We start from the raw sequence: 11,462 nt of genomic DNA, 5'->3' as shown, positions 1-11,462 counted from the left end.
CACAAGAACAGGACCAAGGGTAGGGGATTTCAATGTGGAAAGACAGGAGAAGCTGGGTTTAATCTCTTAGTTTAGGGAAGAGCCAATTTCTCTGTATCGGGCTTCTCTACCCATGTGTCTGAAACTGGCCATTGTGGAACATGGCGACCTTACATGGTCATAGAATTATAGACTCCCAACACTGAAGAGGCCATTCAACACCGACAGAGCATCTTACCCAGGTCCGCCTCCACCCCCGCAACCGCACACCATAACCTGCACATCTGTGGACGCTAAGTGACAATTTAGGCTGGCCAATCAACCTAACCTACACATCTTTCAACTGTGGGAGGAAACTCACGCAGACACAGGGAGAACGTGCAGACTCCGCACAGACAGTAATCCAAGCCAGGAATAGAAACCTGGGTCCCTGGCACCGGGAGGCAGCAGTGCCAACCACTGTGCCATGTCGTCAGGTCATATATGTCTCCAGAATCACACCCAAACAACTTGTTCTTAAATACCCTCTAAAGTGGTCCCAGTGCACCACAAAACAGTCTCAAAACAAATTGGGATGGGCAATAAATTTTGGCCTTGCCAATGATGCCCACTCTCCAAGAATGGATACTATCGGCATGTCCTTTCACCTACTTTTCATGCTGTGCTTTGAGGTCACGCTAAGTGGGTTACAGTCTAAAGTAAATAGTTTCTTGTGGCCGGTTCTGTTATTGTGGACTTTGTAACATTTACCTCTTGATAAGCTTGGTAAACGATATGGGACGTAGCTGGTAAGGTGGGGTGGGCTGTTTGGAGTGGGTTGGAGGGGTGAAAGAGGTGGGTTATTGAGGCCACGCTGACTGTGGAATGTTAACTCATTCAATCCTGTGAACTGAGAGCTCAGCAAAGTGAGGATTGTTGGTGGCAGGGAGTGGGATAACTTTTACAGGGCAGCGTGGTGGCACAGTGGTTGGCACTGCTACCTCACAGCGCAGGGACCCAGGTTTCTATTCCTGGCTTGGATTACTATCTGTGCGGAGTCTGCACGTTCTCGGCTTGGGTCACTGTCTGCGTGTTCTCCCCGTGTCTGCGTGGGTTTCCTTCAGTTTCCTCCAAAAGTCCGAAAGATGCATTGAACCGAACAGGTGCTGGAGTGGTGAATAGGGGATTTTCACGAGAACTTCATTGCGGTGTTAATGTAAGCCTACTTGTGACACTAATAAATAAAAAAAGACACACTGTCAGGTTGCCAACTGTGACAAAATGTATTTCTGGAGGTTTCATCACATGACTTAAGAACATAAGAACATATGAAATAGGAGCAGGAGTAGGCCATCTAGCCGTTCGAGCCTGCCCCGCCATTCAATAAGATCATGGCTGATCTGAAGTGGATCAGTTCCACTTTCCCGCTTTCTCCCCATAACCCTTAATTCCCCTGTCCATCAGAAACTTGCTCCGTCATGCTCCAGCCAATAGTCGGCCAACACACCCACCCTGTGATGCACTGCCACCCTGCACCAATTGGAAAGCAAGATGACTCTTTGCCTGATTGGTTGATGCCTGGCTGTCAGCCTACCTTTTCCCTCCATTTTCATTACTTTTATATGTAATCCGGAGAAATGTTGGACGATTTAAAAAGCACTATCTTTTTAATGTCCTGATGATTTTTCACCAGTGTCCTGGTGTTTGGTTTCCAATTCCTGGAGACTCCAGGCCAATCCTGGAGGGTTGGCAACCCTAAAAATCCAGTGTCCACAAAAAGCACCAGTGTATATCTAAGGTCCAGCTCTCTCAGCTCTGATCATGTGCCTCAGGCACAGGCACTCTGCTGCATCAGTCTATCTTTACCACCCCCCCCCCCCACCCCGTCCCATCATTCTCAATTTTATGTTTAAACAGGCGACTGTCCCAGGTCCGTGACCACGGGGAGCTGTCAGGAATGTGATTGAAACCCACCAACACAGCACAAGGGGAGATTTTCATCTTAGCAAGCTCTCCCCACGTTTCAAGTCAGGTCTCAGAGATGGAAAGACCAGCCGATTCCAACATGGCGACATTAACCTGCCCTCACAGACTGTCTCTGACAAAGGAAAACAGCCCCATGGCACTTAACCAGGGCATCACCAGACTGAACACCAACAGTGAGGATGTACGAGAGAGAAGAGGATGGGTGACCTTAAGCTTGGCCAAAGGGATGGGTTTTAAGCAGAACCTTAACGGGAAGGAGGGAAAGAAAAAGAGAGAGAGAGAGAGGGGGGGGAGACATGAAGAGGGACTTCCAGAGTATAGGGCATTAACGGTTGAAGATACATCTGCCAACAGGAACAAGAGGTGGCCATTTAGCCCCTCCAGTCTGTTCAACCATTCAGCGATACCACAGCTGCTCAGGCACCTTGGAGACAGGCAAGAGGCCAGCCGGAGAGAGACCCTGAGATTTTGAAGGGTTGTGGGGCTAGAAATGGGAATAGAGATAGAAACATAGAACAGTACAGCACAGTACAGGCCCTTCGGCCCTCAGTGTTGTGCCGAGCTGTGTCCAATCCCAAGATCAAGCTATCCCACTCCCTATAATTCTGGAGTGCTCCATGTGCCTATCCAATAACCGCATGAAAGTTCCTAAAGTGTCCGACTCCACTATCACAGCAGACAGTCCATTCCACACCCCAACCACTCTCTGAGTGAGGAATCTCCCGCGGACATCCCTCCTATATCTCCCACCATGAACCTTATAGTTATGCCCCCTTGTGACAGCTGAGATATGAAGACATGAGGCTGTGGGGGATTCTGAGAACAAGGATAAAAATTTTAAAATGAAGGCTTTGGTCGAATCACAAAGAGCCAATTGCCCGGGATGGCCTTGCCTGGTTTGAGATGTCACAGAGGCTTGGAGCCTTTGATCCTAGTTATTGGCTTCGCTCTGGACACATCTGCACCTCTTAAACTGAAGTATATTTAACACAAAAGCACACACACAGTGGTGTAAATCCATTGGCAAGAAACATGGCTGATGGTCACAGCTCACTACAAAACAGAAAGTAGTGTTTCTTGTTTAGAAACCTGCCGAGAACAGCCCTCCAAACGCAAATAGTCCCAGCTCCCTCCTGCTATAAAATTGAGCATAACTTGGAGGTCTGTCCCAGTGGTCCGTGGAGTTTGGCCCGTTCTTTCTTCGAGTCTTTGGCTCTAGCCTGATGCCTGGATGGTGCCAGGACAGGTGGGCAGGTGTCGAACGCCCGTCGCCTCTGAACACGGTGCAGCACGATGCGATAGGTGCCCGTTATGGAGCTGCGAGAGTCCTTGCCCGTGTTGTCCTGGATGTGGGCCTCCGTCACGCCCAAGCGCGCCAGGGCTCGCTTCACCTCCACCGCCTCCCCCCTCAGCGGCTCCGAGGACTCGGCCAGGTGGGAAGGGTCCAGCGGGAAGGGGTCGAGCTCCCGGGGGAGCTGCATGCCCCTCAGCCACTCGCTGCGGGCGATCTGGGCCAGCGTGTGGCGCTCGGCAGCCACCGGGCGCAGGATGCCGCGGATCAGCCTCTGGCAGGGCTCGGTGAGGTGCTGGGGCACCGGGAAACCCCCCTCCAGGATACACTTCTTCAGCTTGGCCACCGTGTCTGCTCGGAAGGGCATGGCTCCCACCACCATGAAGTACAGGAGCACTCCCAGCGCCCAGATGTCCACAAAGACCCCCACGTAACTCTCATCGCGGAATAGCTCTGGCGCAGCGTAGGGCGGAGATCCACAGAAGGTGCTGAGCATCTCGTCTCGTCGACATGTGGTGCTGAAGCCAAAGTCACCCACCTTCACACAAGTGTTAGTCACGTAGAAAACATTCTCTGCCTTAAGGTCACGGTGAATCGTATTGTTATCGTGCTACAAGAGACAGAGAGAGAGAGATTAATCAAAAGAGAAAGTGCTGGAAAATCTCAGCAGGTCTGGTAGCGTCTGTAAGGAGAGTAAAGAGGTGACGTTTCGAGTCTAGACGACCCTTTGTCAAAACTATAAGGCAGAGAAAGTGGGAGATATTTATACTGCAGGGGGAGGGAGTGAAAGATGAGTCATAGCCACAGAAACCAGGAGAAAAGACTGATAATGGCAGCCCGCAGAGAGAATAAAAGGGTACGAATGGGCAAAAAGCAGAGAAGCTAAAGTGAAGATGTGTTGGTGGGCGGTTGAGGGGGTTGGGGGGGGAGCAGAATGGATGGGACAAGAGGTAAAATGTAGAAAAGGGGAAGCAAAGGGCGAGAAAAGGAAAGGGAAAGGTGATGAAGTGGGGGGAAAGAGTGGGAAGAAAAATGAAGAAAGACAATAAACAAAAAGGGTAACAACAGTAAAAAGTTAAATAAAATAGAATGAAAACAAAGAGCAAATCATCAGTTCAGAACAATCTCAAGGGAGTCTGCCTGTGTATAACGAAGCACCTAGAGGATTTCTATAGCACCTTTCATGACTCTGGATACCCCCCCGCAAGGTCCGTTGACAGCTACGATTTATTGGATAACTGGGCTCACCTCTTAAGGGGGTGGCACAGTGGGTTAGCACTGCTGCCTCACAGCGCCAGGGACCCCGGGTTCGATTCCCAACTTGGGTCACTGTCTGTGCGGAGTCTGCACGTTCTACATAAGAATCATCACTCTTAAATGTATTAAACAGTAACTAATAAACAGTAATAAGACCATAACGCAGAATTAGGCCACTCGGCCCATCGAGTCTGCTCTGCCATTCAATCATGACTGATATTTTTCTCATCCCCATTCTCCTGCCTTTTCCCCATTACCCCTCATCCCCTTATTAATCAAGAATCTATCTATCTCTGTCTTAAAGACAGTCAATGACCCGGCCTCCACAGCCTTCTGCGGCAAAGAGTTCCACAGATTCACCACTCTCTGGCTGAAGAAATTCCTCCTCATCTCTGTTTTAAAGGATCATCCCTTTAGCCTGAGGTTGTGCCCTCTGGTTCTAGTTTTTCCTACTAGTGGAAACATCCTCTCCACATCCACTCTATCCAGGCCTCGCAGTATCCTGTAAGTTTCAATAAGATCCCCCCTCATCCTTCTAAACTCCAATGAATACAGATCCAGGGTCCTCAGCCGCTCCTCATACAACAAGCTCTCATAAATAAAGGCCACCACATATTTTGATTCTATTTTACAGCTTTGTGGTAATATCTGCAAAAATTCCTATCATGAATGCAATTTTCCCATGAATTTCAGTGAGAATTCTAATGACTGACAAATAGAACTGTCCATACAATTCCTACAGGGCTGAATAGCGTCCTACTGCACATCAAGTCTGAACCAACTCAGAGAAAGAGCATCTTACCCAGGGCCACCCACACCCCATCCGCCCTATCTCTGTAACTCCGCATATTCATTATGGCCAAGCCACCTAACCTGCACATCTTTGGACTGTGGGAGGAAACCAGAGCACCCGGAGGAAACTCACGCAGAGAAAGTGCAGACTCCACACAGACAGTGACCCAAGCCGGGAACAAACCTGGGTCCCTGGCGCTGTGAGGCAGCAGCGCTCACATGATTCTGTTTTTATGTACTCTCCAACACCAGGTTTCGGTTTGCATCACAAAACTTCATTTAGGATGTCTGTCCAGTTACAAGTGGTCGAATCCATTACAAACACCAACTGTTTAAAAGCAGAGCTCACACTCTTGAGAATAAATCCGAGCTTTTACAGGGACCGCTCCCCCTAGTGTTGTGGCACAGGAACACAACCTGAATGAAAATCTGGAAATCAGAAGCTACTCTCAGTAAAAGATGACCATTGTCGATTGTCATGAAAACCCATCTCCTTCACTAATGTCCTACAGGGAAGGAAATCTGCCATCCTTGTAAAAGCAAATTACTGTGAATGCTGGAATCTGAAACCAAAGAAGAAAACGCTGGAAAATCTCAGCAGGTCCGGAGAGAAAAGAGTTGACGTTTCGATGACCCCTTTGTCAAAGCTAAAAAGGCACAGAAAGTGGGAGATATTTATACTGCATGGTGAGGGAATGAAAGATGAGCCATAGCCACAGAAACAAGGTGAAAGGCTGCTAATGGCAGCCCGTAGAGAGAATAGAAGGAGTGAATGGCCAAACGGCAGAGAAGCTGAAATGAAGATTGGGGGCGGAATGGATGGGACCGAGGTAAAATTTAGAAAAGGGGAAGCAAATCTGGCAACCTTACCTGATCTGGCCTGCATGTGACTCCAGATTCACAGACCAAGGGGCAATTTAGATGGCCAATCCACTCAACATACGCATTTTAGGATTGTGGGAGCACTCAGAGGAAACCCACACAGACACGGGGAGAGCGTGCAAACTCCACAAAGACAGTGACCCAAGCCAAGAAGTGAACCCGGTTCCCTAGTGCTGTGAAGCAGCAGTACTTAACCACTGCGCCATCCTGCCGCCCAATGTGGGTGACTCTTAAGTGCCCTCTGAAATGGCCCAGTGAGACACTTCAAGCCTCAAGTTTTTAGGTGTCCAGATCACCAACAACCTGTCTTGGTCTGCCTATGCTGACACTATAGTTAAGAAAGCCCACAAACATCTCTACTTTCTCAGAACACTAAGGAAATTTGACATGTCAGCTATGACTCTCAACAATGTTTACAGATGCACCATAGAAAGCATTCTTTCTGGTTGTATTACAGCTTGGTATGGGCTCCTGCTCTGCCCAAGACCGCAGGAAACTACAAAGGGCTGTGAACGAAGCCCAGTCCATCACTCAAACCAGCCTCTCATCCATTGACTCTGTCTACATTCCCATTGCCTCAGCAAAGCAGCCAGCACAATTAGGGACCCCACGCACCCTGGACATTCTCTGTTCCAATTTCTTCCGTTGGGAAAAAGATACAAAAGTCTGAGGTCATGTACCAACTGACTCAAGAACATCATCTTCCCTGCTGCTGTCAGACTTTTGAATGGACCTACCTTGCATTCAGCTGATCTTTCTCTACACCCTGGCTATGACTGAAACATTACATTCTGCATTCTCTCCTTTCCTTCTCTATGAATGGTATGCTTTGTCTGTATAGTACACAAGAAACAATACTTTTCACTGTATGTTAATACATGTGACAATAATAAATCAAATAAAAAAAAAATAAGGGTAATTAGAAATGGGGAACAAGTGGTGGTTGTGCTTTCAGTTGCCTAGCCCTCAAGCTCTGGAATTCCTTCCCCCCGCCAACCCCCCCTCGCTTTACTCCTTTAAGACATTCCTTCAAATCTACCTCTTTGACCAAGCTTGAGATCACCTCTAATATCTCCTCATGTAACCTGGTGTTTCACAGTGCTTCAGTGAAGCAGCCTGGGACATTTCATTATGTTATTGAAGCTATATAAAGACAAGTTGTTGTTGCTATTGATGTAACAACTCTGCGATACAATCCTGTAGCTTCACGGTGGCCGTTATTAGGCAGCACGGTGGCACAGTTGTTAGCACTGCTGCCTCACAGCACCAGGGACACGGGTTCGATTCTGGCCTTGGGTCACTGTCTGTACATAATCTGCACGTTTTCCCCGTGTCTGCATTGGTTTCCTCTGGATGCTCTGGTTTCCTCCCACACTCCAAAGATGTGTAGGTTAGGTGGATTGGCCATGCTAAGTATGTGGGGTTACGGGGAAAGGGTGAAGGAGAGGGTCTGGGTAAGACACTCGGTCAGAGAGTTGATGGACCGAATGGCCTCTTCTGCACAATAGGGATTCTATGAAAATGAAATTGGATAAAATGCTTGGTTTAAATAAAATGGGGATAGAGGACAAGAGCAGGGGATTGGGACCAATAGGATGAATAGCCAGTAGAGGAATAATGGGCCAAATGGCCTGCTCCTATGATGGATCATTCTACCCCAGTGGAAACTGAGCGTTAAATAATGGGTGAGATTTTCTGGTCTCCCCTCAGGCAGCAGGAGGCAGCGTGACATTCGATCCTCTGGTCCCATCTAAGCCACTGGAACACCCATGGCAGGAAATATACTGCCAGCGGGACCAGAATATCCTGCCGGTGTTGGCCATCAGCACTTACCATGTGCTTAACCGCTGAGACAATCTGTGCAAAGATGACCTTGCTGTCAGCCTCTGACAACCTGCCCTCGTTACTGATCTTGGTGAAGAGTTCGCCCCCTCCTGCGAACTCCATCACCAGGTGGAGCCTGGACAGGGTCTCGATCACTTCATACAGCCGGATGATGTTGGGATGGTGCAGGCGTTCCATGCTGGAGATCTCTCGAGACAGGAGGCGCTGGGTCTTCTGATCCAGTTTTGTCTTGTCCAATATCTTGATGGCAACTTTTTCTAAAGAGAGAAAAAAAACCAAGAAACCAGGTGACACCAAAAATGAAATGACACAGCACAGGAGGGAGCTATCAGCCCTTCTTGTCCATGCTGGCCCAAAGACACTCAGGCGTCTTTTCTAATCCCATTATCCTGCACCAATCTGATCCACCCCCTTCCACCCCTGAGTTGCTGTGGTAGCATTCATCTCCCATGCACGTTGTAGGCTGGGGCTATGGACAGTGAAGGTAGAAGCTTCAACATTCTTTCCATCATACACAAGACCAGGAATCTCTCTTGCTCTAATGGCCTGCCCTTGCTGTGTGTTGGAAAGGTTTACACGTTGATACTCAACCTGTTTAGCTACATTATGACCGCACCTACATTGGCCATCAAATCCCAGGGTGGGATTTGAACCCTGATCTACTGGCTCAGAGGCAGGGACATCACCCACTGTGCCACAAGAGCTGCAGTGAACACCTTTATAAATACATGAGTGTACGTGTACACAATTCATTTGCTTGGATGGATGCAACTCCAACAACACTCAAGAAGCTCAACACCATCCAGGACAAAGCAACCCCACTTGATTGGCACCACATCTACAAACATCAGCTCCCTCCATCACCGGCGCTCAGTAGCAGCAGTGTGTATTACCCATAAGATGTACTGCAGCAATTCACCAAAGATACGTATGCAGCACCTTCCAAACCCATGACCACTTTTATCTAGAAGGACAGGGGCAGCAGATACATGGAAACTTCACCACCTGCAAGTTCCTCTCCAAGCCACTCACCACCCTGATTGGAAATATATTGCTGTTCCTTCGCAGTCGCTGAGTCAAAATCCTGGAACTCCCTCCCTAACAGTATTGTGGGTCAACTCACAGTACGTGGACTGCAGCGATTCAAGGAGGCAGCTCACCACCACCTTCTCAAGAGCAACTAGGAATAGGCAATAAATGCTGGCCAGCCAGTGAAGCCCGTGACCCATGAGTGAATAAAAACGGAGAGTGGGCAATTTATAACAGCTTTCCATTTCTGGGATTTGTGTTCAAATCTACCTCAGACTGACTGATCAAAAGATCCCCCTCCTTCCCCCCTCCCCTCATTAATAATCCCTTCCCCCTCAACACAAATGCCTGTCCAGCATGTTGGTATTTGATTTAATTTATTGTCGCATGTATTAACATACAGTGAAAAGTATTGTTTCTTGACCGCTATACAGACAAAGCATACCGTTCATAGAGAAGGAAAGGAGAGAGTGCAGAATGTAGAGTTACAGTCACAGCTAGCGTGTAGAGAAAGAGGAACTTAATGCAAGGTAAGTCCATTCAAAAGTCTGACAGCAGCAGGGAAGAAGCTGTTTTTGAGTTGGTTGGTATGTGACCTCAGACTTTTGTATCTTTTTCCCAATGGAATAAGGTGGAAGAGAGAATGTCCGGAATGCGTGGGGTCCTTAGTTATACTGGTTGCTTTGCCGAGGCAGCGGGAATTGTAGACAGAGTCAATGGATGGGAGGCTGGTTTGCGCGATGGATTGGGCTACATTCACAGCCTTTTGTAGTTCCTTGCAGTTTTGGGCAGAGCAGAAGCCAGACCAAGCTGTGATACAACCAGAAAGAATGCTTTCTACGGTGCATTTGTAAAGGTTGATGAGAGTCGCAGCTGACTCTCCAAATTTCCTCAGTCTTCTGAGAAAGTAGAGGCGTTGGTGGGTTTTCTTAACTAGTGTCAGCATGGGGGGGGACCAGGACAGGTTGCTGGTGATCTGGACACCTAAAAACTTGAAGCTCTCAACCTCTTCTGCTTCATCCTCATTAATGTAGACAGTGGCATGTTCTCCTTTACGCTTCCTGAAGTTGATGACAATCTCCTTCGTTTTGTTGACATCGAGGGAGAGATTATTGTTGCTGCAAAGAAACCACAAAGGTTTCTTACTGCAAGAAACTATAAAGGGTTGTGAATGAAGCCCAGTCCATTACGCAAATCAGTCTCCCAACCATTGACTCCGTCTACACTTCTTGCTGCCTCAGAAAATTAGCCAGCATAATTAAAGACCCCATGCATCCCAGACATACTCTTTTTCACCTTCTTCCGTTGGGAAAAGATACAAAAGTCAGAGGTCGCACACCAACCGACTCAAGAACAGCTTCTTCCCTGCTGCTGTCAGACTTTTGAATGCTTACCTTATATTAAGTTGATCTTTCTTTACACCCTATGACTGTAACTACATTCTGCACTTTCTCCTTTTAATCTCCCCTATCTACTCTATGAACGATATGCTTTGCCTGTCTCCTAGGCTTGCCTGTCTCCTATGTACTCATAGAGTACATAGGGAATATACTTCTCACTCTATCCCAATACATGTGACATAAATCAAATCAAAATCAGTGTCAAATTGCCCCTTCAGCACATGCCTGTCAAATGCCTTGGGGGTGTTTCTAACCATATTGAAGATGCCCGCTGGAATTTTACCGCCCCACCCGCCATGGGAATTGGAGGGGATAAGGGGGTGGACAATGGGAAGTTCCGTTGACCTCGTGTGGGATTTTCCGGACTCGGTTCGAGTGAGGCTGTAAAATCCTGCCTGCTATATCAATGCAAGTTGTTGTTGTACACCAGTGTAATTTGCACGTTGACAGTCTCAGAGATCTCGCTACCTTTCGTGAGTAAGTGGACGCCGAGCTTGACCTGGGAGAAATTGCCGCTGCCGATCTCACCGCGCATGCGGTAGAATCCGATCCTCTTCCCCAGCGTCACCTCCCTGACCGCCCGCTCGTCATGCCCCATCTCATGGGACAGTTTCTCCAGCGGGGTCAGCCGGCGCCCCCCGTCTCCCTCCTCCTCGTACACGTCCCCCCGCCCGCTGTCCTCCGTGCTGTTCTCCCGGCTCCAGCGGGCGTAGTGCTGGTTGACCATGGTGCCACCATTGGGGTAGACCGCAGTCATAATCTGGAAAAGGTACCCCGGCCTCTCTGCGTTCGGACCGGCCTCTCCCCGCCACCCCTACATGGCTCCTGGATCTCAGCCGTGGCTCGCTGGCTAACACACGCACGCTACGGAGTCAGAAGGTTCCGGATTCGTATCACACTGCCGCACAGATAACCCAGCCCGACACACTCACTGAGCTTTAACAAAGGGTCATCCAGCCTCGAAACATTGGCTCGATTCTCTCCCCACAGACGCTGTCGGACCCACTGGGATTTTCCAGCAT

At 48.6% G+C, this 11,462-nt stretch overlaps 1 protein-coding gene across 1 annotated transcript; it reads right to left on the bottom strand.

The window, feature by feature from the left end:
* Nucleotides 1–1,882: 1,882 nt before the first annotated feature.
* On the bottom strand, nucleotides 1,883–11,208 carry nim1ka (NIM1 serine/threonine protein kinase a). The gene is made up of 3 exons (XM_080189764.1): nucleotides 10,909–11,208; nucleotides 8,000–8,268; nucleotides 1,883–3,845 (listed from the first exon to the last, which is right to left on the bottom strand). The coding sequence occupies exons 1-3, from the start codon at nucleotides 11,195–11,197 to the stop codon at nucleotides 3,081–3,083; spliced, it is 1,323 nt and encodes a 440-aa protein (XP_080045890.1). The 5' UTR covers nucleotides 11,198–11,208; the 3' UTR covers nucleotides 1,883–3,080.
* Nucleotides 11,209–11,462: the final 254 nt, after the last annotated feature.

The sequence above is a fragment of the Carcharhinus amblyrhynchos genome, chromosome 5 (genome assembly GCF_965287045.1).
Source record: "Carcharhinus amblyrhynchos chromosome 5, sCarAmb.v2.hapA, whole genome shotgun sequence".
Taxonomy (NCBI): Eukaryota; Metazoa; Chordata; class Chondrichthyes; order Carcharhiniformes; family Carcharhinidae; genus Carcharhinus; species Carcharhinus amblyrhynchos.
This window is presented reverse-complemented; position numbering and strand designations above follow the sequence as displayed.